The sequence below is a fragment of the Drosophila miranda genome, chromosome 2 (genome assembly GCF_003369915.1).
Source record: "Drosophila miranda strain MSH22 chromosome 2, D.miranda_PacBio2.1, whole genome shotgun sequence".
Taxonomy (NCBI): domain Eukaryota; kingdom Metazoa; phylum Arthropoda; class Insecta; order Diptera; family Drosophilidae; genus Drosophila; species Drosophila miranda.
The window spans coordinates 28,174,924-28,199,526 of record NC_046675.1 but is presented as its reverse complement, the minus strand read 5'-3'; the positions used below and the strand labels follow the sequence as shown (position 1 = coordinate 28,199,526).

General features: G+C 48.7%; 4 protein-coding genes across 4 annotated transcripts in view; 2 read left to right on the top strand and 2 right to left on the bottom strand.

Annotated features, from left to right (window-relative positions):
* LOC108155227 overlaps nt 1-24,603 on the bottom strand; it is a 36,472-nt gene that overhangs the window by 3,797 nt on the left and 8,072 nt on the right. The gene's annotated exons all lie outside the window — the stretch shown is intronic.
* Nucleotides 1-24,603, bottom strand: part of LOC108155230 (protein Fer3) — a 33,683-nt gene that overhangs the window by 1,011 nt on the left and 8,069 nt on the right. Inside the window, exons 2-3 of the mRNA XM_033389970.1 lie at nt 556-1,527; nt 1-499 (exon numbers count right to left, since the gene is read on the bottom strand). Coding sequence (XP_033245861.1) covers nt 1-142 — 142 coding nt within the window. The 5' untranslated portion in view covers nt 143-499; nt 556-1,527. The remainder of the gene's footprint in view (nt 500-555; nt 1,528-24,603) is intronic.
* Nucleotides 9,758-11,222, top strand: LOC108155226. The gene has a single exon (XM_017285913.2). It carries the CDS (start codon nt 9,967-9,969, stop codon nt 11,149-11,151), a length of 1,185 nt encoding a protein of 394 aa, XP_017141402.1. The 5' UTR covers nt 9,758-9,966; the 3' UTR covers nt 11,152-11,222.
* LOC108155229 lies at nt 18,373-19,052 on the top strand. The gene has a single exon (XM_017285916.2). It carries the CDS (start codon nt 18,385-18,387, stop codon nt 19,021-19,023), a length of 639 nt encoding a protein of 212 aa, XP_017141405.1. The 5' UTR covers nt 18,373-18,384; the 3' UTR covers nt 19,024-19,052.

The window sequence follows — 24,603 nt, the reverse complement described above, 5'->3', positions numbered from 1 at the left end:
ACAATTCGGTGCATGGGAAGCCAGCGATGAGCTCTTGGTAGGGCACTATGGGCGGAGGTGGAGGCGCCTCCTGTCCCCATAGGGGCTGGAACGGCACGTCCGGCATGTAAGTGGGCTGATCGCTGGGGTGGGGGTGCTGCATGGCTGTGCGATTTGATATCTGCTGCAATTGGAAGACCTTGGGTCTGTTCTGCTTGGAAGACTGTGTTGCAATAACTTCTGATTGTCCTTTCTGCCTCTGAAATCAGCTCGGCCCGGGTCCGGGTCCGCGTCCGGGTCTCTGCTCTGCTCTGCTTATTGGATTTTTCACACGCAGCATCTGCGAGGAGGAAGCCATTTTGGATTGGCAACAGTTTGCGGCATTTGGATTGGTCTAGCTGCCCCGGGGGTGTTTACGATGTTTTCCAATAGGAAAATATCCTTGTGCCGTAGTGTTTCCTTCCCTTCGAGGGTGGGTGGTGTGGCAGTCAGCCTTTGTCAGTCAGGGTTGTTGTCTCCGCTACGGAGATACTTTTGTCACGGTGCTTTCGTTGAACAAAAAACCGTTGAACTTACTTTACATGTAAGATGTAGAGTATACATGCATTTGTAAATGTATACTACATGTCGAGTTTCGGGCAGAAGAAGAATGTCCAATTTAGCTTGAAAGAAAGAGATAGAGCTCTTCTTTGCAGACTAGAAAAGGTTGGTTGCAACAGATTCAACGGTGGCCTTCTTATTTTAACGCTTTTGCTCGCACACTCTACGGTTTTCATTTTAACTTCTCTGGGGAGAATTAGGGACAGCAAGACAGTCGTAAGATTCATCTTCGGTCGAAGCAATTACGAGGAGGATGACAATAGTTGGCCGGTAGGGTTAGACGATAATATACAAACTTTCCCACCGTCTACTTGATATGTTTCGGGTATTTATCCAATTCGGTATGCCATGCTTCTATTGTGGTGCATCCGTAAAATTGATTTGTTGGAAAAAACAAACTAGGAATTTAAAAAACTTTGTTTTGTTCAAGATGAACCTTGGCCCAAGGTATAAATCTATTTTGCATTTTCACAAACTATTCTTACAATAAATAACGTCTTTGACAAATATCTGACCCTTCATTTTCTACACCCGCCTTTGCAGCTGCATCCGAAAATATTGCACTTGCCATAGCCGCAATAGGGAGACCCACGAGTTCCATCTGCGCATTTTCCATTTCGTTCGCGGCAACAAGAAGCGTCTGATCCTCTTCTTCTACACCCGCCATTGCAGTTGCATCCGAACATATTGCACTTGCCAACGCCGCAATAAGGACTCCCAAAAGTTCCATCTGAGCAAGGTGGTCTGCAGCATTCGGACGTGACTTCTCCGAGGAGAACTAGGAACAGCACAACAGTAAACGTGAAGTTTATCTTCGGTCGGCGACGATGAGGGCGACAATGGTTGGCCGGTAGGGTTAGACGATAATATACAAACTTTCCCACCGTCTACTTGATATGTTTCGGGTATTTATCCAATTCGGTATGCCATGCTTCTAATGTGGTGCAACTGTAAAATTGATTTGTTGGAAAAAACAAACTAGGAATTTAAAAAACTTTGTTTTGTTCAAGATGAACCTTGGCCCAAGGTATACATCTATTTTGCATTTTCACGGGCTATCGTTACAATAAATAACGTCTTTGACAAATATCTGATCCTTCATTTTCTACACCCGCCGTCGCAGTTGCATCCGATAATATTGCACGGGCCATAGCCGCAGTAGGGAGTCGGATTAGTTCCATCTGCGCATTTTCCATTTCGATTGCGGCAACAAGAATCGGTTGGTCTTCTATCTCTACACCCGCCACTGCAGTTGCATCCGAACATATTGCACTTGCCAACGCCGCAATAAGGAGACCCACGAGTTCCATCTCCGCAAGGTGGTCTGCAGCATTTGGACGTGACTTCTCCGAGGAGAACTAGGAACAGCAAAACAGTAAACGTGAAGTTCATCTTCGGTCGGAGAATATGAGGGTGACAATGGTTGGCCGGTAGGGTTAGACGATAATGGTCTACTGGATGTGTTTCGGGTATTTATACCCGATACTCAAAATAACGTCCAGAACGAATCGTTTCGGGCCCCATAAAGTATATATATTCTTGATCAGCATCAATAGCCGAGTCCATTGAGCCCTGTCCGTCCCTATCAGCGCCTTGTGCTCAAAGACTACAAGAGCTAGAGCAACGACATTTTATATCCGGACTTCTCTGATATGTCACATTTACAAATATATTTCAAAACATTGCCCCGCCCCCGAAAATCTGTGGCATCCACAATTTCAAAGATACGAGAAAACAGAAAACGCAGAATCGTAGAGGATGACTATATCTTCTAGAGTGCAAAATCTGAACCAGATCGTACAATTAATATAGCCAGAATCAAGAAAACAATTTCATTCTTTCTCGCTCTGTCTCTCTCTAACACACAGGTTTCATGGTCGGTTTTGCCTATTGCAAAATATGAGTTCAACGATCTCAGAGACTTTAAAAGCTAGAGCAACCAAATTTGGTATCCACACTCCTGTGATATCGAACCTTGACCGTTTTGTGTCCAAATTTCGCCACACCCCCTTCCGCCCCCGCAAAGGACGAAAATCTGCGGCATCCACAAATCTCAGAGACTATTAAGGCTAGAGTTACCAAATTTGGTATCCACACTCCTGTTAGATCTCACTATAAAACGTATATCTCAAAATTTCGCCCAAAAAGGACGAACATCTGTGGCATCCACAATATTGAAGATAGAGAATGACCATATCTATCAGATTTCCGAATCTGAATCAGATCGGATAATGTTTATATCCAAAAGGAACAAATCAATTTGCAGTCGCTACGCAGCGCTACACGTTCAGACACGTTTTCTGTCTCTCCCGCACGTCGCTCAATGTTGCCATACTGATTTAGTATCGGGTATAACTGTAGAGTTGCGGTCGCCGCAGCAACTCACAACGTTCCCCCTCGTTTTCTAATTTGGTGGTGGTGTATCTGTGAAATTGATTTGTTGGAATATTATATATTGTATTATATATTATATTTTATACGTAATAGGTAATGCACTGTTTTCTATTCCGCTACATCTGTCTCTCTCTCTCTCTCTCTCTCTCTTAAGCTGTGATAGTCTCCGAGGTCTGGGCGCTCATTCGGTCGGACAGGCGGACAGACCGACATGGCTATATCGACTCGTCTGTTGATGCTGACACACCCACTTTCACCACAATCTCACAAATCTAATACACCTCCATAATCTTTGAGTATCGGGTACAATAATACTGTCGGTAGACTTTGAAGAAATTTCTTCCTTGAAAACAAAGCAATGCAGCCCTCCTAACGACCCACCGAGAGATCTAAAAATTTCTAAGACCCAGGAGGCATGCATCTATCTGTTGCATGCATCTGTTTTTGTTTACATGCAAGACGTTCCTCTTCTCGTCATTCAGCTGCTGCTCTCCCGCTGAATGGTTATGCAGTGCGCCAGCGCGGATAAACTCGCCGGCATCCCGACATCCCACCTCGGAGCATTCGGATGATTCTTCTGACGATTCAAAGAGACAGGACTACAGATGTCTTGCCCTTACAAAATATGCCACATTCAAGTGGTTCTAACTTGGCCACAACTAGTCTGTTATTGGTAGAAATAAACATATACCATGGCAGTAAATAAACTTCAAATAAAGCGAATAAAAAGGGGAACAAAAATCACAAATCACAAATGACATCTTTTGTTATCTTTTTACAGCCCCAAAAACAGGGTTTTCGCTGTATTTATTTAGTTTGCCACTTTTTATATCCTGTAAAGTCACTCCGACGAGCGAAAGAGTAAAACTCAAGAGTGCTTCATTGTGTCAATAGCTTGAAATTGGATATGAAGTGCCTTGCGGAGGACACTGTCCTGTCAAGTCAAATCAAGTCCAGACAGACAGACAGACAGACAGAAAGGAAGAGTGCCGCACTTTGATGGCTAAATCCAGCGACTAGCGGCGAGGGAGCTCCTTCAGCCTTCAGCTTCAAAGGAAAACAATTCTCGGGAAAAAATAGTTGTAAAATTTGCATTTATTTCATTTTCAGCCATTACCCGGAGTTCTTCCGGAGCGGAGCTGACGCGAAGGCGGTTTTAAAGAACAAACAAACTTCTATGTAATCTCCTCCGATTTGTGCACAGAAAAAGAGAGAATTCAAGTAACAAGAAAATGTCTAAGACGATTTGTTTGTGCCCCTGCGTCTCTGTGTCTGCGTCTGAGCTCTGCCAAAGATTTATGCTCTCTGTGATGGGAGCAAACTCTGGGAGTTGCAGACTGCGAGCGAGTTTATAAAAAAAAAAAATGTGGAAATTGTGGAAATTTGAATTTTCTGTGTGCGTTATTTTTTGTTATTTTTTTCGGGTATTTTTGCCATTTTCTAATTTTCCACGCAAATGCATTTTATTTATTACGCAATTTGGGGATTTGTTCTTCTGGCAGGGCTGAAAGCGACATGAAAGCGCTTAAAGTTCAAGGCGCTAAACGAGGCATTAGGTCCGGTCCGTCCCCAGCAGATTAGGGCTGTAGCCAGCCCTCTGTGCTACTCTTAGGATCTACCTTTTAGGAGCACACACTCTTCTAAACGCGGTTTTACTCCCCCACAAAATGGGAACAATGTGCGTAGTACCCGCTGCAGTACCGCCGTGGGTGTGCCCGTGAGTGCAGACGTTTTAGCATTCAATAAACTCCTCGATAATTGCGCCCATTTGCCACAGACGACCACAGGAGTGCAGCAATGTGTAGCAATCAAAGGGATTTACACAGCTCGTACAGGGAGTCGGCAGGAGCCAAGAGCACAAGGGGCAGCCAAAATTGATGGAAAATCAACGTGGCAGCCAATCGAAGTGATGATACCCGGGTGGGTACTCGGCATACTATATGTACATACGAGAAGGTGCCAGCAACAAGGAGAGGGAGCCTTCAGCTCAAGGCTCACTCAGGAGAAGGTACAAGCGAGTTTCCCTTGAATCGGAATGAAATACACGGCACGAAAGGGTGCCCTTGGCTGGAGCCAATAAAGCAGCATAAGGTGTGCAAAGGAGCCAAAATGCGCCACAATGCGATACAATTTAGATTTATATGCTTTGTCTGATTTATTTGTATTGGACGTGAGGTGTGTGGTGTGGTGTGGTGGGGTGTGGTGGGGTGTGGTGGGGTGTGGTGGGGTGTGGTGGGGTGTGGTGTGGTGTGGTGGGGTGTGGTGGGGTGTGGTAGGGTGTGGTGTGTGGGGCTGGTTGGCAGGCAGGCAGACGTCTACCTTTCTCGCTTTTATCGCCAGTGCTGCTGCTGCTGGTGCACCCTAAACTCGATAATGCTCTACAGATCTTTTTTCTCCCACACCCACACCCACACCCACTCCCCTCCCTCTTTACATGTAGACATACTACTCACTAGGTGAAGTACGAGTGGAGGGATTTATCTGTATCTGTATCTGTATCTGTATCTGCACATAGTGAAATTGAGTCATGACTGAGATTTGAATGTGCGAATGTGAATGTGCAGCACACACAGAGACAGAGAGACAGAGAGACAGAGAGAGAGAGAGAGAGAGAGAGAAAAGTCTCCAAGTTGTTGTTTGCCTTCAAAGTAAGTTCCAACCTTCCAACTGAAAATGAACCCCAAGTCGTGGTCCTTTTGTTCTTCCTGGCTTCTGGCTTTAATGAGGATTACGTGCAATTTCATTATCCTGCGTAATAAATAAGTAACAAGTCAAATAAACACAGAGAGATGGAGGGAGAGAGAGAGCCAACATGCAGAGGAACGACGACAAATGCCGACAGCATCCATATTAAAATTTAGACACGTACACATTTTATTGCTTGTACTGTATTTTGGGACTGTGGGAATGAGGGAATGGGGAAATGGGAGTGCGTGTCTGTATTGTATCTGTATCTGGGCAAGGGGAATGGTGCAGCCCCGAGTATGTTGCAAGTGCCACACTATGTTGCTGGTGATGGATCCTGCACCAGTGACACCTTTGATTGTGGAATTCAATGATAGGTCAAAGGGTATTCCCGTGGCAAACGGACAAATCATTATCCTCCAATTTAATTCTAAACAATTAGCCCTGACAGGATCCAACCCACAAGCTCCGTTTCCTTCCCCATGCACCCATGCACCCTTGCACCCGTACGGAATTGGCATAATGGTTGTATAATGAATGCATACGCAATTTATCTCAATTAAATGTGGATTATATTCTATGAATATTGATTTTCGTCAGGCGGAGGGGTGGGGATGGGAGTGGAGTGAAGTGGAGGCGCTCTATTAATTGGATTTTGGGTCGGAGAGTGGCTTGTTGTGTTTTGTAGATCGGATATGCCCCCATCTACCCCCATCTCCACCCCCACCCCCACCCCCATCCCCATCCCCATCCGATTTATGGCACTTTCTACGGGTGGATGGCACCTACCTTTGAAGGCAGCCCCCCGTTCATTGGCTGTGCTCTGCAGCTCCTGCAGACGCAAGGATGGGATGCAGATGCAGATGCAGATGCAGATACGGACGAGACCTTGAGGCCATCCATGGAGATACAGTCTCCATTCCAATTCGCGGTCTCGCTCGCTTCGCTGTTCGGCTTTTTTCTTTCTGTTCTTTTCAATTACAACGAACGAGCGAGAGAGCGAGCGCCAAAGTCAAACTTTTTTGCAATTATCTTGCGAGACACAATTTTCACTGTGTCTCGATTTTTATGAGAGTGCACAAAGTTCGCTCCCGGGGAAACTTTCTTTCCCGCAACATTTTCCATACATTTATGATGTTGTTGCCACTTCCACAGCCACCGCCACCGCCACCACCACCGCCACCGTTTGCTCTTAAATGAATAGCAAAACTAATACCAAATTGGATAAATACCCGAAGCATATCCAGTAGACGGATTGATTGGCCTAAAAACGATCTGGGAAAGTGTATATATTGTCGCCTAACCCTACCGTCCATCCTTTGTTTACTGTTTTGCTGTTACCAGCTCTCCTCAGAGAAGTCAGTTCCGAATGCTGCAGACCAACCTTCGGGAGGTGCGGAGATGACTCCCAATTGCGGTGTAAAGCCCCTTGTTGTCCAAACAATTACGGAAAATGCAAAGATGGAACTCGGTCGACTTCCTATTGCGGTGTAGAAAATGAAGGATCATATGTTTGTCAAAAACGTTTTTATTGTAAGGATAATCCGTGAAAGTAAAAAATAGATTTATACCTTGGGCTTAGCTTCTTCTCCTTGACCGGAACAAAGTTTTCGAAGTTTCTTCAGGGTTTTTCTGGCGAAAGGAGGCCGTACTGACTGGGTATCGGGTATAAATGTAGAGCTGTGGCCCTAGCTGCGGCTCACAACGTTCCCCCTCAGCTTTTTTGCAAACTTTTGATTACGTTTTCACGGCGGGAAAACTTCCCTGGACTGGGAAGAATGGAATGTGGAGTGTCGATGAGAAAAGAACCCAACTTTCGTTCAATGAATTTCGTATTCAAGTGTAAAACTGCGGCCTCCACGAGCACTTCGCTTTTCTGGGATGGTATCGGATGTTCGAAACATAGCACCTGTTAGCAGGGATGGGCTATCAATATCCATGAGCGTTCCCAATCAAAATAAAACTCTCTGCTAATCATCGAGCCAATTAGCTGCCAATTACCTCACAAATGACTTTCCCACGGAATAAACCGACCGACAGACAGACATTAAGCCAAACCGCTCCAAAAGGCTAGGAATAAGGGGAAACGTTGCTCCCAAAATAAAGTCGGACATCAGAAATATGCGCCTTGTTCATGGCAGGATGTGCTCCACATTGAGGACTCGTTTATTAATATCCTGCTGGCTGCTGGCTGCTGGCTGTTGACCCGGAGACTGATAAGCTAGGAAGCTCTTCCTCAATTGTCGCACGCCATTTTCACCCGCAATTCGCTTTTATGGTCGCCTCTTTACGACCCCGACCGCCCCACCGCCCGATGACCTGACCTTATCTACATTAACAGCAAAACGGAACTGAACCGAAACAGAGAGAAACGACAACGACAGCATCTGCCATTCATTAGGAGAAGCCTTTTTCGGGGCCTTTTCCCTGACACCCCAATTTCTTGCAGAGTCCATGCCACGTCTGCGTCTGTGGCATGAAGCTCATTAGGATTGTCCAGCGCCTGTCTACTCAGCGTTCTTCAGCGTGTATTTAAGATTGAATATTTGAGAAGCATAGAGCCAGGCCAGGCTTCTCCTTCACAACTTGCAGTCAGAGAAACAATCAACACAAAAGGTAGGGATAGGGAAAGGGATAGGGCCACGGACGGACATATGTAGATTTCAATGAGTTTTTATTGGGTTTTTAACCAATCAAATCAAATCAAATCAAATCAACCAATCAATCAACCAATCCATCTGCCGAATATGGCACGTGTACATATTTTCCTAATTCGGTATGCCTCTAATGTGCTTCTAATGTGGTGTGTCCATGACATCGATTTGTTCGGAAAAACAGACTAGGAATTTCAAAAACTTTTTCTCGTTGATGTACAACCTTGGCTCAAGATATAAATGTATTTTTTACTTTCACGGGCTATCGTTACAATTAATAACGTCTTTGACAAATACTTCATTTTCTACACCCGCCGTCGCAGTTGCATCCGACCATATTGCACTTGCCAACGCCGCAATAAGGGGTCGCCTTAGATCCATCTGCGCAACGCGAAACCGTCCACTTTTTTATTTGATTAGCAGCCGCGTCATACATATCTGAAACAACATGGGAAGTCAACGTCCCCGCCGCCGAAGCCCCCACGACCGCCAAAATCGGCGCGGCCCTTCCATATCTACGCGCGTAACAACAAGGACCGCCTTTTCTACACCCGCCGTTGCAGTTGCATCCGAAAATATTGCACTTGCCAACGCCGCAATAAGGACTCGACCAAGTTCCGTCTGCGCATATAACTCCTCTGCAGCATTCGGACGTGACTTCTCCGAGGAGAACTAGGAACAGCACAACAGTAAACGTGAAGTTCATCTTCGGGCGACGGCGATGAGGTTGACAATGGTTGGACAGTAGGGTTAGACGAAAATATATACACTTTCCCAGATCGCTTTTAGGCCAATCAATCCGTCTACTGGATATGCTTCGGGTATTTATCCAATTTGGTATGCCATGCTTCTAATGTGGTGTGTCCGTGAAATCGATTTGTTGGAAAAAACCAACTAGAGCGGGAACGTTGGGAATGGGAGACGGGGCATGGGCCGCGGCTCTACTTTAATGCCCGGTACTCAGTGCGTGAGTGAGCTTTCGAGCTTTCTGTCTGTTGGTATCGCTGCTCGCAAGAACGGTCATTACGGGGAGGGGGTGCTCTCCGCCCTCTCTCACGACCGCTAGTTGTGTTCTATAGAACCTGTTTCCATTCATCCGGCACTGTTTTGTATACCGCTGCATCTGTATCTCTCGCTTCCCACAGCACTACCAGCCGTAATATATCGCAAATATACCCCAAATACTCTTTGAGTGTCGGCGGGTACTAAAATTATGAATCAATTTTCCCATCGCGATGGAGAGAGCAAAGTGCAAAGTCATCAGAGCAACTGCTCCACGAGTAGCCGGATCCGGAGAGATGATAAAATTTCCAGTGAACACTGGATACTCGATACTGGTTCCTTGCATCCTTGCATCCTTGCATCCTTGGATGCAAAACGATAATTTTTCTGAAAATACATATTGTAAAGCCCCGAAGAGGGAGTAGGCCACGGAAAAGTCATCATGTTAAGGAAAGTCTGGGGATACTCTGACTTTCAGTTCAGTCTTTAATGGGGATTCGATTCGATTCCCGTGGATGTTTTCAAAGATTTCAGTAGTTCTCAGTTTTGTTTTTATGTTCGAAAGGAATCGGTTCGGTTCGTGTTTTTTGTCGTGTCGTCTAGTAATCAAATAAGTAGAAAACTGAAATTTTAACAAAAGTTCTTTTATACGATGGACCGCAATTTGGTGTTTTTCAGTGGCATTCCGTACAGCCATCTAAATTTAGTTGAAAACCCTCAGAGCCAAATCGGGCCTAGTCCTGGGCACCATAGTAATCGCATTGTTGACTCCTGCGACCCGTATTGCTACGAGGACGGCGGTGGCGATGCACGCACTCTGTTCCTGGACGTTGACGAGGAGCAGGAGGGGGAGAAGGAGGAGAACCACTCATCCTACGCCTCCCCTGCTGAAGTGCAGCTGCAGAAAATGGATATGGATGAGGATGTGGGCATGGATATGGTGCGGAATGTATCTGTTGTGAATCCCGTGCTCCACTCACCCCCAGAAGGGGGTGGCGCATCGGTGGCGAGACGCTCCTTCGGCCGGCTGCCCTATCTGAATCTGAGTCGGAATCTGGAGCAGCGTACAACTGCCCCGTGCTTCTGCCCCGCCATCCTCGTTGGCCACGAGCAGTATGTGCTGCAGCCGGACACCATTTTCGTGCTGGGGATGCGTTCGAGCATCACCAAGAACGACATAATCGTGTGCTTCGGCAAGATCGGACACATCAAGGTGGACGAGGGGACCGACAAGCCGAAGATCTTCGTCTACAAGGACAAGCTGACGGGCCGCTCCAAGGGGGAGGCAACCATCACCTACGTGAGCCCCCTGTCGGCCCATGCGGCCATAACAGCGATGAGTGGCAGGCGATTCATGGGCCATACTCTGACAGTCCTCCCCGCCTACCTCTCCACTCGCGCCGGGAGCGTGCGCTACAGCTACCCCCGCCACCCGCGGAGTGCCACGGGGGAGCAGCAGCAACAGCACCCGCGCACCCCCAAGTGGAAGCCGGCCAGCGACAACTGGTCCTGTCGTGTGTGCCGCAACAGCAACTTTGTGTGGCGCTCCTCCTGCAACCGCTGCCAGGCGGAGAAGGGCGCGGCCCCAACCCCTGGCGTTGGCCCCGGACGACGGCCCCACAACAACGATTGGCTGTGCGACGGTTGCAACAACATCAACTTCTGGTATCGCAAGAGGTGCAATCTGTGCAATTTCCCCAGGGCCGAAGAGACCGCCAGCGACTCCGCCGTGAACTCCCCAATGGAGAAGGAAAAGTGGGAGCTAGTGCTGCAGTCCTCGGTGCAGGATCTTCTCTCCTCCCACGGCACTAAAGACGATGTTTCGATCGATGTTTAATGTTTAATATTCAAGTAATAGCCAAAATGCCTCTAAATTCGATGTAATAAATGTCACGTTCAATTTTGAAATCATTTCTGGAATCAAATGAAGCCGCAAAGGAGACACTTGGTTCACAAACGTAAGCCGTATAGCCGTATAAGTACCAACTTTTTCTCTGGCATTCCCTGGCTTTTCCCATTGTGCCACAGGCGGGACAATGGCCCCGCCCCAGGGGCGCATCTGCACACTGCACACTGCACTGGCGGGTAAATCCACTTAATCCAGGCCAACTGAATATTTTACTTGTGGACAAAAGGCACGCCCCCATCCGACTCCCTGGACGGCAGCATCTGCATTCACCTGGAGAGCTCCTCTAATCGTTTAATGAATTTATTTACTTGCCTTGTGCTCTCGCATTGGGAGTGGCAGTGTGGCAGTGGCAAACCACTTGAATCTGTCCTTCCACAGCCCGCTGGTCATTCCTCCTCCCAGTGTGTCATGTGATTTAATCAAACTTTGCTGCAGCCAAATCTCTCCCTTCATTCAACAAAGAGCCTCCCCCAAAGCGTAGCCTGGCTGCGCATTTTCTTGGCACCCGCATCGCCCATCCCCATCCCCTTACCCTTCCCTTTCCTGCCACAGGCGCCTGGTGGACTTTGTGTTGTGTTGAATTTACTTTGCACTTTCTTCCACGCGAACGAAGATGGCAGCTGGATGGACCTGGGTCTTCGTCCTGTGTCCTTGCGTCCGCCTGGAGTCCGTTCCTGTTCTTTGCTCTGGCGCCCGCAGGATATTTGCGTAGCTGCAGGTGTTGCCCCTCGCCCTCGCCCACGCCCACGCCCACGCTCTACACCCCTCTGTCCTCTTCGCGCCTGTTGCGCAACAGTGTCGCACTTCACTGCTGGTGCCTGGTGCTGCCATGATGCCGATTTAAGTGCCACAGAAGGAGAGTAAATGCAATAAACACCATTAGCTGCAACGACTTCTTCCCTCCCAGAGCATTGGCCGTTGGTTGGGGCTCGTGGTCGGGGTCTGGCCCATGTTTTACTTTGGTTTTTCAGCCAGGAAAAGTTTACTCCTTGGCCCAAGAACTAGGCCACCAAGCGAACAAGGTAAGCAAAAAGCAAAAAGCAAAAAGAAACCGAAACGAAACGAAACGAGTGGAAAACGTTGCGGCGGCATCAAAATGCAAAGGCGAAAAGCACCAACTTATTCGTAAGTGAATTGAATGGAAAACTTTCAAACTGCGGGCGCCATAAACTCTGAACTGCAGGACGAAGGACGAAGGAAACTTTCCTGAATCCTGATGGGTTTATAGCTCCGAAGATTGTCTGCTGTTTGTGCTTTTTTCCCCAACATTTCAACATAATTAGGCCATTAGATAACTTGATTTTGACTTCCAGGGGATGGATGCTCCTCGTGGGTTTGGCTCCGAGCACTACATATACAATATTCCTCAGCACTTCCCTCTCCCGTCTCCTGTCTCCTGTTTCCTGTTTCCTGCCTTCTGTCTGAAGGAGGTGTCATTCACAAGAATAAATAATCCTCGAATGCCGAATGCCGAATGCCGCAAAAACATAAAACAAACCGCCTTTTCGCTTTGGCGCCTCTTCCCTCCTCTTCGGCGGCGTTGAGCACTTGCAGACATTTCTTTCACTGAAATCCACTCAACTTCACCCCCACATGTACGTGGATGCCACAGAATGCAGCTCTTGCGGTTCATTGTACTTTACGAGAGCAGTTTTTAGCGGAGAGGGGCGGAGCATCGCCTCGCGACTTCCGCATGTTTTTCCCCCATCGCCGGCTAACGGCCAACGCCTGCCGCCGTTTTGTTGCGTTTTTGCCTTTGTCTGCTCTGCTCTGCTCTGCCCTTTGCACGTGCATCGAACAATGGCCCCTCCCACCACCACCCACCACCACAGAGCGTTGAAATGTTTGGCTATAAATTATGGCAACTGTCGCCACTAAGATCGAAACTGAAGCTGAAACTGAAAGCCCCGCTAGATGGGCGATGGGCTTAGATTGGCATTGCTCTGACGGCTCTGACAGCTCCAAAGCCTCGATGGTTGTGGCATTGCTGCATTCGAATATCACGTATACGTAGCGGGGTGCCCGGCTTCTGGCTGTCATATTGCAAAACGAAACGACACGCTAGGGAGCTAGAGAGCTGCCACCATTGCCACCACTGCCACCATTCTGTTGATGCCGCTGTCTTTTTTCGGTCTGCGGTCGCATTATCCACAGGATCCAGAGGATACACAGATGCAAACGTGCAAGAGATGCCGCTCTCCAGTTTTGTGCATTTTTGGGTTCTGTCCTGTCCTGACAGCTGTTCGTGTTTTTGTCGAGAATTGCCGTCACATTAGCACCATTTTTCAGCACTCTGCGGTCATAATTCACCAAAATTAATTGTCGCATTCCGCAGTCGCACTTTGTGCGGCTTCTCGACTTCTATTTTCCCCAAAAAAAAGTCTCTGGGGTGCTGTAAATATCGATGGCAGGACATTCTGACACGGCTACTCCTCGACCCGGCTTTTAGAGTTCCGTATTTAAGAGACGCAGATGCGGACGCCACTTTAAATCTCCTCACTTGGCCGCTAATATTCTTTGGCAGTTGTCCAAAGAGGACTTTTCACATTAGCATTTTCCCTCTGCTTTAGATGCGGAAAAATAGGGGAAATTATGCTAAACATTATAATAAAATTTAATAATAAAGAATACCAAAGGCAGGATTCCCTTGATTGTCCTGTCCCTCAATGTGTAACGACGACCCGCCGCTAATTCTGCAACATTCTTTATGCAAATATCCGAGTCCAGACTGGACCTTTTTGTCGGGAACAGAGGACTAGAAAGGGTAGAAAGGTTTCCCCCAGCTGTGGCTGTCTTTATCAGGTATTTGTTTATACAGCTGCAATGCCGAGGTTTATTTTATTTTATTAGATTTCTTTGGGGCCTCCAGGCTCCGAATCAGAGCTCCTGCCCATCGCTTCCTCCCCCTTGCTACCATTTATCCAAATGGCTCTTGCAAATAGGCAAATAAGTACTTGGTAAGTAAATTCTGGGCGTCACCTGGGGAGAGAGTCGGTCCCGTCCCTGCCCATAGACTTCCATTGGCCATAAAAATAAGCCCAAAGACAGACATTGGCCTAGGAATATCCTGGTACTCTCGTAATGCCGCCAAAAAGTTGAAAACTTTTGGGGTTATAAAATGAACGGAGAATGGATTCAAAACTTTCGCCATCGAGTGGCGTACACATCGTGGAAGAGGAAGAGGAAGAGGGGGCATGGCAGTGGCAGTGGCAGTGGCACACAGTGGTACGCGTTTCAGCCAAAGTCTCCCCATATTTATGCCCTATTTATCTCTTGGTTGTGCGGCCCACTGTTGCCGCCTAAATTTCCAACCGAACTTCCCCTCTGGAAACAATATAAAAACGCTGCTCCGCACAATGCATGCGGCATAAAAAGCGGGCTTATTACGCCCTATATGTTGTCGGGAAAGGGCGGAAGGGAACGGAAGCAGTTCCAGTTTGAGTAACAATTGAAATAAATGAATTTGCCGAAAGGATTCAAAGGATTCCACCCCAAAGGGTGGAACATAAAATTCAGGGAATGGCCCGCGATGCCTCCCAAATGTTGATATTCCCCTCTCTCTCCCTCCTGTAATTGGAAGCACTTTACAGTCGTTTTCCCCGGAAACCACAAAAGGCGGAATCCACCGAAAAAATTACATCAAAATTGCAATCAAATCCAAATCAAAAGTTTGGATCCATCCATCCCCTGTTTCCGACTTAAGGATTCCGTGCCCTTAAAGAAACATCGTGCGCCAGCATCCTCCCATATGGTAGTGGGCCATGGGGGGATCCCCCCCCTCCCCCCACAACTAAGCCAATTTCGCGTCGCCCCACCGACTGGCAGACCAGGCACCAGGCACCAGGCACCTATTTCAAACTCAATTAAACACGGAAAGGGCAGCAGCAGCAGCAGCAGAGGAATCTGCCCTCCATCTACCGTTGAACCTTCTCCTGCTCCTCCTCCTCCTCCTCCACGGTGCACGCAGCTGTTCTTTATGTGGTGGGGATGCTGCTGCTGTTTGGGGTGCACTCCGCATCGGGTGGATTTAATATTTGAATACTGTTGCCAGCAGCAGCCGCACTGCCTCCTCTGTCCTCTGGCAGTCTGTCTGCCAGCCTGCCTGGGTCTTTATTTTGATCCCATTTAAGGGGCTGCAGGCAGCAGGTTTCAGTTCGGTTCTTTGTTCTTTTGAGAGTGTAACTAAATAAAGAGCTACGGCTCGGTTCGGTTCGGTCAAAATGTCGAAACTTTTAATAACAGTTTGGCAGACTTTAACTTTGTTAGTTAGCCAGGTCTTCTACTGCCACTACTAGCGTCCAGCCTTTACTGTCTCCTGCCTCCTGCTTTGGATTATGTCTGGTCTTTCTGGCTTTCGTGCAATATTTAAATTTTCATCACAGCAGAGGAGGCAGCATCAACAAACCCCGCTTTGCCGATTAGAATGTTTGCTGTGTTCTTCCGGTCATTTGCATATGTACATCTGCCACACAGGCAGGACAGGACAGGACAGGAGAGGCAGACAGACAGGATACACGTGAGGCAACTCTTTTGACCCATATGACCCATGACATTTGAAGCTGAAGCTGACCCGCATCGTGGGTGGCCATGGGATGACGCTGCAGACCCACCTTTAGGCCTTGTAGGCCGAGTACTAGTACTCGTTTGGACCAAATATTTGGCCAAAAAATTGATTTCATTCAAAAACAATTGCTCGTCCTGGGCTTCTCTCCGCCCTGCACTCCGTCTTCGCACAGAATAGTAAGTACATCGTATATATACATATTCAGCCGAGCAATCATTGAATTATCCTTAAATATATCTCTCCGCTCCCCGCTCTCTCGCTATCGGGATAGGGAAAGCAAGCGAGCGCCCATCGGTCCACCTGTCATTCTGTCCGGCTTCCCGCTTGACGGCCTTATTCGCAGTGATTAAAAGATACATTTCCAGTGACTCTCTCACAGAGTAGCCTAGCAGTAAGCGTCTCTCTCTCTCTCTCTCTCTCTGGCCTGTTTGCTCTTTAGCGCTGGCTCTATTCAAGTGATTCGTGGCTTTATTTTTTAGATTTATTTTTTATTGATTTTATTGTATGCCATTCGTCGATTTGGAATGACTGCCAGACGACAGACACACCTGCCTGCCGTTCACTGTGACTGTGACTGTGACTCTTTGGCTGTTTTATGACTGGCAAACATTGAAACATTGAAATGTTTTTGGGGTCAACGAACCGGCATCCACTCGGTAGCCCATCCACAAGCCTCGTTTCCATTGACCATTGCAACCATTCAAAAACCATTGGAGCGGAAAGCTGGCCAATTATTGTGTGCAATGTCCATAAATAATATGGATAGCATAGATTCTAAATGCAAGGAGTAGGAGTAGAAGTAGGAGTACGAGTAGGAGTGGGGCAGTAGGAAGTAGGCAGTAGGCGGAGCTCTCAAGAGGGCTCCAGAGTGCTCCAAATAGTGCCACTTGCATCGAATGGGGGGGAGCAGCTTCCTTCCAATCTAATCCAAAGAGCCCTTTGCCCCCTCTAGGGCTCTAGGCTCTGTTTGTCCCCGGCACACATTTCGAGTGTTTTGTTTATGTGGAGCACACATTTCCATCTCAAGACATGGAGCCGCCGTCGTTTGCATAATAATTTAACTCATTATCCACTCCCTCTTGGCCTGCACCAGGCAGCATGCACCCGACTAAATAAGCATAAGTAAGACACGCGTTTGCCACACGAGAGAGCGGAGCGGTAGAGTGTGGAGGGGGAGGCGAATGCTGTTGAGTCTCGCAAAAGGATTTACGGCACCTTGGAGCACTAACGAGGTAATTTTAAGGCTCTGCGAGGTCAAGATGTGACGACGAAGAGGACGAAGCTCCAACCTCCAACCTCCAAGCGTTGATGAATGCGTTTCTGTGTTGTGCTGCTGCTGTTTATTACGTATACGACACGTACTCGCACCTGTGTGTGTGTCCTGGCATCTAAAATATGTTTCCTTTCGTTTCGTTTCGTTTGCCATCTAAATTCTCTACTTCTTTGTTTCTTTCTTTGGCGTTTAGGAATAGTTTTCTTAAACAGCAGCTCCATTCAATCAACAATTCCCATCTCCATAGCAGGAGATGGGCAAGGAGGCGGCAGGAAATGCGTCTATTTTTTCACTGTGATGTACGTCCTTATCCTTCACGAGTCGGGACAGGGGCTGGGGCAGGGGCAGGGGCAGGGGCAGGGTTGCTCTCTTCTTGTCTTTTCTATCCTTCTCGCTACTCTCTAATCTCCTTCTCTTCATGGCTATTATCGCATTCCTGTAGCAGCCGTCGAAGGGGTTCGTTTAGCTCCCACTCTCCGCCCCCCCCTTGTAGGGGGGTCACGGCTCATCTCTGCTGCAAAACCCCTGATGCAGCAGCAGCAGCAGTAGCAGTTCACTTAACTTACTCAAGTCGTTGACGGCATAACTTCCGCTTCGCCTTGCGAACCCCGACCACCCACCCGCTGAGGGGGGGAGGGGCAGAGATGTGCCAGAGCTTAGTGTCTTAATGCCAATGCTCGCACATTTTATACAATTTCTTATACACATTTTGAAATGCTTTAGGAGCTGCATGCACTTACATCTTCAATAGGATGCGATGCCCCCAAAGAATGAGCATGGGAATGGGAATGGGAATGGGAATGGGAATGGGAATGAGGATGTCTATGGATGTGGATGTGTACTTCTCGTGGTAGCTGGATTACATTCGAATACTCCTACAAAGACGATTGCCAAAGACGCAGTCTGTATTTACAATGCCACAGAGAAGGGTAGGAGGGGTAGGGGTACGGGTAGGGGTGGGGGTACGATGATTCCCATTTTGTTTGATCTGCTCTCAGTGCTGTGTCTGTGCCGGATAAAAAAAGGGGTCACGTCTAAGGAAAACCATCTTCCACTGCAGTGGATGGACGGACGGATGGATGGACGGATGGATGGATGGATGTGTATTTTCAGTTCAATTAGCAGCGTTTAAAGAACCTTTGAATGCCGAATACGAGGCTGCTTAGTGCTTAGTGAAACCTACTTTGATCAACGACTTGCCACCGAGATGCTAATTGATCTGATTTCCTCCGACTCAAAGATGCCTCAGAAGAAAGTGAGTTTTGGGTTCTGGGCTGCGATTCTGTGGCTCAGTTCTTAAACTCTTCTCGAAGCGATCGCACAAATGCATCATCAGACAGTTTTGAGCATATTTCCGGCTGCGCTGCTATTCCTGGCCTGCGCCTGGGTCCGTGCCGGAGTCCAGGGAAACCATCTGAAACGCTTCAGCCGATCGCTCATCTTTCCGCCGACCAGTCCGACGCGGGTTCAGTTTATTGGCGGCATTGGCATACCCGTCGAGGGGCTCCACTTCGAGTCCGTGACCTCGGGATACGTCCTCAAGGCCGAGTATTTCCTGCCCACCAATTCCACGGAGATCACGCGGGTGTACCTCAAGCCCCAGGCCATAACGGGCCGAGGGGACGAGTCGAACTACGGCGCTCTCTACCGCTGGATCGTGTACCGCGGCATCGAGATGGTCATAGCGAACGCCGGCCTCCCGGGGCGCAGCTGCCTCCTGCGTCTGATCTGCGAGCACGCAGCCCTGCCGCTGAGCCACGAGAGCGGCCTGCTCGGGGAAGTGCTGGACATCGTCCTCACGCCCTCGAGCTCCAGGGACGAGCCGACGGGCCACGGCTCAGACCGCGACTACCACGCCTCGGAGCGGTTCGGCAGGCGAGGGGGCGACTGCGAGGCCTTCTATGGGAGCGAGTGCCAAAAGACGCCCCTGGATCTCATCAGTCTGCTGCTGGAAGTCAATTAATAAAAGGATACACATATAATTATATGAATAGCAAGCAGAGTTTCAATGTTAGACGAGGAGGCAGGCATGCAACAAAACGCAAATCACGTACATCCCCCCCGGCCCCCACCCCCTGTGATGACAATTACAAAAGCTGATAAACATTTTAATTAGTTTTCGCATTCGCTGCGTGCGTGTCCTGCATTCGGAGGAGCATCAGTTGTAATTAAACGCAGGATATATGACAGCCGCCACTGCGTATGCGTAATGCGCGAAACAACAGGCAGCCCCAGAGAGAGACAGCAAGAGGCGGGGGGAAAGATGGGGCACAGGCCACACAGGTGGCACTTAATTCGCTTAAATTTAAATGGTAAATGGATTATGTGGCGACTGGACTGCACTCGCTTCTCGATTGAGTTATCCAGGACACGTGTCGGCTCCTTCACCGGTCCGACTGGCACTGACACTCCTCCCTGCCCCTACAAAGCCCCTCCTGGACAGGCGCCTACAAAGCCATGAAATAATTACACACATCGGAAATGGGAAACGGGCAACGCGACCAGAATCAAGGATGACGGGGGCGGATAACAGGAGTCTCCTCTGGAGGCGCTTGCTTGTGGCATGGCTTCAATGCCAGAGACTGTGGCATGTGGCATGTGGAATGTGGAAATGAGTTTAATATTAATTAACAGCCTGTCAACACGCGTCTGTGGCAAGTGTGTGGCAGCCGCATGCAGCAAAACGGAAAGCCAATAGAGCGTTCCTCTGCTCTCCCCCTCCCCAATGGGTTCGGGGGTCATTCGGTCATTAGTTGAACTGAGCGTGTGTGTGTTTGTGTGTGTTTACTTTAAACCCCCTCCCCCCTCCCCTGCCAGAGGGTTTGCATCTGTGCTCCGTTTGCTCGATTGCTCGTTTCTGTGTGTGGCACGACCCCCAGGCCGGGTCCTGGGCAAAAACCATAATAAAAATAATAACAATATGGAAATGGAAATGGAATTCTTTCGAGCAATCGCCCGTCCTTTATGGGAAGCTGGGTGTCACATTGGGGGTGGATTGGGGGTTCGGGGGTGAACAGGCAACAGGCCTGTTGGGTCCATTTGTCTTCAATTTATAGTTGCCCCAAGGCTGGGTGTATTCTGGTCAACATATGTGCTAAATTATTCAGCCAAATGCAAATGCAATTTCATGGCCAAAAGGGGCCCCGCAGGACATTCACAGAGGGGGCGGGCAGGGGCCTTAAATTAAAGATTTGCAAAGCTGTAGCAATGTTTATAAAGGCTTAAAGTATGTTCCTGAGCGATTTACGCCCCAAAGCTGACAAACGAGACGTTTCCAGTCGCACTCCTCGGGGCCCCTCCGTTGGTCTGTGGGTCCCTCTTCACCAGCCGCCAGCCAACTGCAATCCTTTCACACACTAAACACCATCTAAATACGGGAGGAGCAGCTCCCTCCTGCTGGGCGGTGGGGCTGGGCCCGGTCGATGGTCTGCAAGTTTGTAGTGCCCGGATTTATGGCCAAATGTGGAGATAAACTTGCCGTCATTTATCAAGGAAGCGGATTGCTGGGCATCCACTCTGGGCATTCAGGCATCGCTCCTGCTTCGACCTTTGAAAACATTTTGACTTGAAATGATTACGCCGAAAACTCAACAGATAAAACCCCGGAACCCTGGAAGCGACCATAAATCAGTAAGTAAATGTGACTCCATCTCGGCCCCCCCGGACCCTGTGCACTTCGTGGACTTTGGACACTTAACAGGGAGGGGAGGGGGGGGCCTCGTTCGTTCGAGTGGCTGGTGGCTGGTGGCCAAAGGTAGTGCCAGCAAGACCAAATTGCAGTCAGCAGTCAAGGAATGGGGCATGGGGCATGGGGCATGGGGCATAGATTGGCAACATTTGATGGCAAAAGTTACGTTCGCATTTATCTTTCGAGCAGGAGTGTCGCTTGCGAGAGAGTTTCTTGAACCACAGCCAAGACCGGAAAGCTCTTCCATTCGGATGGGCCCCGTCCTGCTGTCCCGCCGTCCCCCCGTCCCATCGTCCTGCCGTCAAGCAGAGTGTGGCTGCGGCGCTTCAAAAAGGGTTCCGTTCCACACTGACAAATGTCCTTCCGCTGCTGACGAGGGAGGGGGTGTAGGGAAACACGTTTTGCAGTTGTTATTGCTGTGTGCTGCCTAATTGCCGCTTGCCACAAAAGGCAAGCAAATTAAGGAATATTTAGGTAGATTCGGGAATATTAACTGCTCCGCAGACTGTTGCCTGCCACAGGCAATGAAGCACAGTATCCTTACAATCAGAGCTCGGAACAAACGACACCGACACCGAACCAAAGGAACTCTGTGCCCCCCCCAACGCCTCCTTGTGCAGCCGCGACGCCAATTTGCATGCATTACAAATCAAGCTGCCATCCGTGGCATCCATCCGTGGCATTCTGGTAGTTCTCAACAACTGTTGCAACTGTTATCAAACTCCCGTGACTGCCCGAAACTCCCGAAACTCTCGGCATTCGTTGTCATTTGACAAATTAGCTGCCTTTGCGGCAGTTGCCGCTCGAAGGGGCAACGGGAATCACTTGAGTTTGTCTCTCGGGGGAAATGTGATTTATGTGGCATTAATAATAATTTATATTTACCGGAGACCAGGAGACCAGGAGACCATCTACGACAAGGATACACTTTCAAGTAGAATATTATTGCCTTCCCAAGGAATGAATGAGGCCCGAATCGAGGGCCAAATATTGCGGCAGATTCGTAGCTGAGCAGATTAGCATAATCAAGTGGGTTCCTGCTCCTTTCGGCATGGATTATATGAGAGTAGACAACACGTCGTATGCGCAATATTAATTATTCAAAGAGCGACGAAAATATTGCACGTTGTATGCGACACAGGCAAAAAAAAAAACAATGCGGCATGCCCCTTTTGAGCAGGCACACTCCCCTCCCTTGGCCCTGCTTTCATTCTGGTGTCCCCGTGCCCCTGTGCCCCCGTGTCCCTGTCTCCCCCGGCAATAAACGAAGCAATTTCGTCAAAATTACAAAAATGTGAGCAAACACATTTTATTTGCGCTCTTAAGTTTGTTGCACGTTTAGCCGTTGCCAGCTGCCACAGAGCCTCGTATGCGGGGACTGTGTGCCTCACACATAAATCGTTGACAAATTCTGCGAGACTTTCTTTCTGTTTCTTTCCTCTGCTTTCATTTAATTTCAGTTTATTTCGTTCTCTTTTTGGGCCTTTGTTCGGTTGTGTTTCCCCCCCCTGCCGCTGCTGGCTGCTGGCTGGCTGCACTGACAAGAATTTGAATAATTTGCCAAAATGTGCGAAAGTTGAAATGTTAAAATTCCGAAACGAGGCGACTCGACGGAAGGACAAAAGTTGGCAAGCGACTGGGGCTGCGTACACTTCCGGTTTGGCTAGAAAAACTGGAGTCACGACCCGCCAAATGATTGCCAAATGAATGGCTTGGAATGGCGGTGTCCTAGGCAGAAGAAGAACAAGTTTCCAGCTTCTCGGCTTTAATGCATCGTTAAATTTATAGCCCCTCCACCGAATATACATAATTTGGCGCAATTCCGCTAATGTGTCGCACCATAAAACAAATCACAAACGACACTCGCATTCCACATTCGACGCACAAAAGTTGTCCCTTGTTGAGTTTCCTTTGCTCTGACTCATTGATTTTTCCCCCCGATTTCGATGATTAAAAGGATGCCGTCTGCCGTCTTCCGTGGTGGGGCATGTTTGCATGACTGCTCAGTGGCATGCTGCATGCTGCATGCTGCAGGTCCCGTTCCCGCCATTATCGTCATTTTTCCCACTTTCTTGGCTAAGGAATTTATCAATAAAGGACTCTCGTGCACAAATATTTATGTCAGCAGCGATGGCACCGCTCGCTCCTTCTGCTGATATTGAGGAGATTAATAAGCAGCGCCAAGGACCTGCCTGCATGCCTCTGCCTCTTTGCCCCTCTGCCCCTCTGCCCGTCTGCCTCCTGGATGCCCAGAATTTCAGCAGCAACACAAATGATAATTAAGCAGCATAGCTGTGCGCTCTGTGCTCTCTTATGCTGAATTTATTATCAAGTTTCCTTCAACCGCAGAGTGGCTCCATCCGAGAGCGATGGCTCATCCATCATCATCTCTTGGTGGTTCCCAGGGGACTTCTATGTGCCGCCTTAAAGCACCAGAAAAGCAATTAAAACGCACACATGAATGCTCCTCGCTGTCTCTCATTTATCCATAAATACACGTGGCATACACGTGGGGCAGGGGCAGGGACCGCGGCCATATCTTTAAGCATACACACGCATCACAGGATAATAATTTGCTCGGTCCTGCCCGCGGCAGACCGCCTCCAGCCAGATCCTCGAGCATTTAAGCCCTGCTCATTTATCACAAATTTCTCATTTGCCTTTTGCTCGGGAACTTGGCGTCCGAGTGCGAGTCCGAAAATTAATATGCGAAAATAAATTATGTGGCCAAATGAGCAACGTTTACCGCAGCGGCAGCAGCAGAGAGTGGAGTCGGGGTCGAGGGGTCGAATCCCACTTTCACACGCATGCCATTTGCTGCTCAATGGTGATTTTTTTGCGTTCGAAGAAGGGAGGCTTTTCAGCTCCATCAGTCACAGGGGGGGGGAAGGAGCAGCAGGGGGAAGGGGGAAGCAGTAAACATCGTTTGTCGCCCAGAAACGGCCATATCTGAATGGTAAGCATTGTGTCCCAGCCACTGGACTCCTTTAAATGGCCAACAAATAATGGACCGAGGAAGCAAAAAACAAATTTGAGCCCAATGGCCGTGGCCAGTGGAGCTCTGCCTCGTAGGGTAATTGAATGCCGGTCAAGTGTGAACGTCCCAGAGCCAAGGAGACGGAAGCAAGTCCCCAATCCCCCCACCCCCCGTATGGGGGGACTGCCCATCCGCTTGGAAAGCGATAAAAATTCAAGCAGGGCCCATACGTATCCCCGTCATGTATGGCCTTAAAGTAGTGCTTTAAAACACGGCCCCCTTGGCGGCTCCTTGCTGATCCCCGTATGAGGGGCATACAGATACAGGATACAGATGCTCGTACTCCTCCGGTTATCTTTGGGCGAACAACAAGCCTAATTTGGACTCTAATTTGGGGGCATTCAATTGGAAAATTAAAAATTAAATTGCTTGTCTCGCTGCCTTTGCCCTCTGACCTCCGACAGGGGGAGTGTGTACTCCCCAAACGCCTAACAATCCATCGCAATAAATCTCATTAACGTGCGCACACAGCAAAGAACATAAACAGCAGAATAAAGCAGCCCTCCCGGCCCCCCCTTTAAATGGGGCTGCCCCTCCCTGACTGAAATCCCAAAATTCCATTCCATTCCCATCCAATTTTGAGACTAGATCCCTACCGCATGTGGCATGAATGAGGCGCTGATAAGATTATTGTATCGAATGCTGCACATTTGCATCGCATGTACCTGCCACAAGAAGCGCGTGGATCTCCTTCGGCAAAGGACTCCTCTGCGTCTGTAGTTGGCAGGAGGGAGAGCGGGGCCCTTTACGTGTCCGTAAAGCAATTGCTTCACGCCATTCGAGTCGCTGAAATATTAGCCTCGTTTGCCAGGAACCGC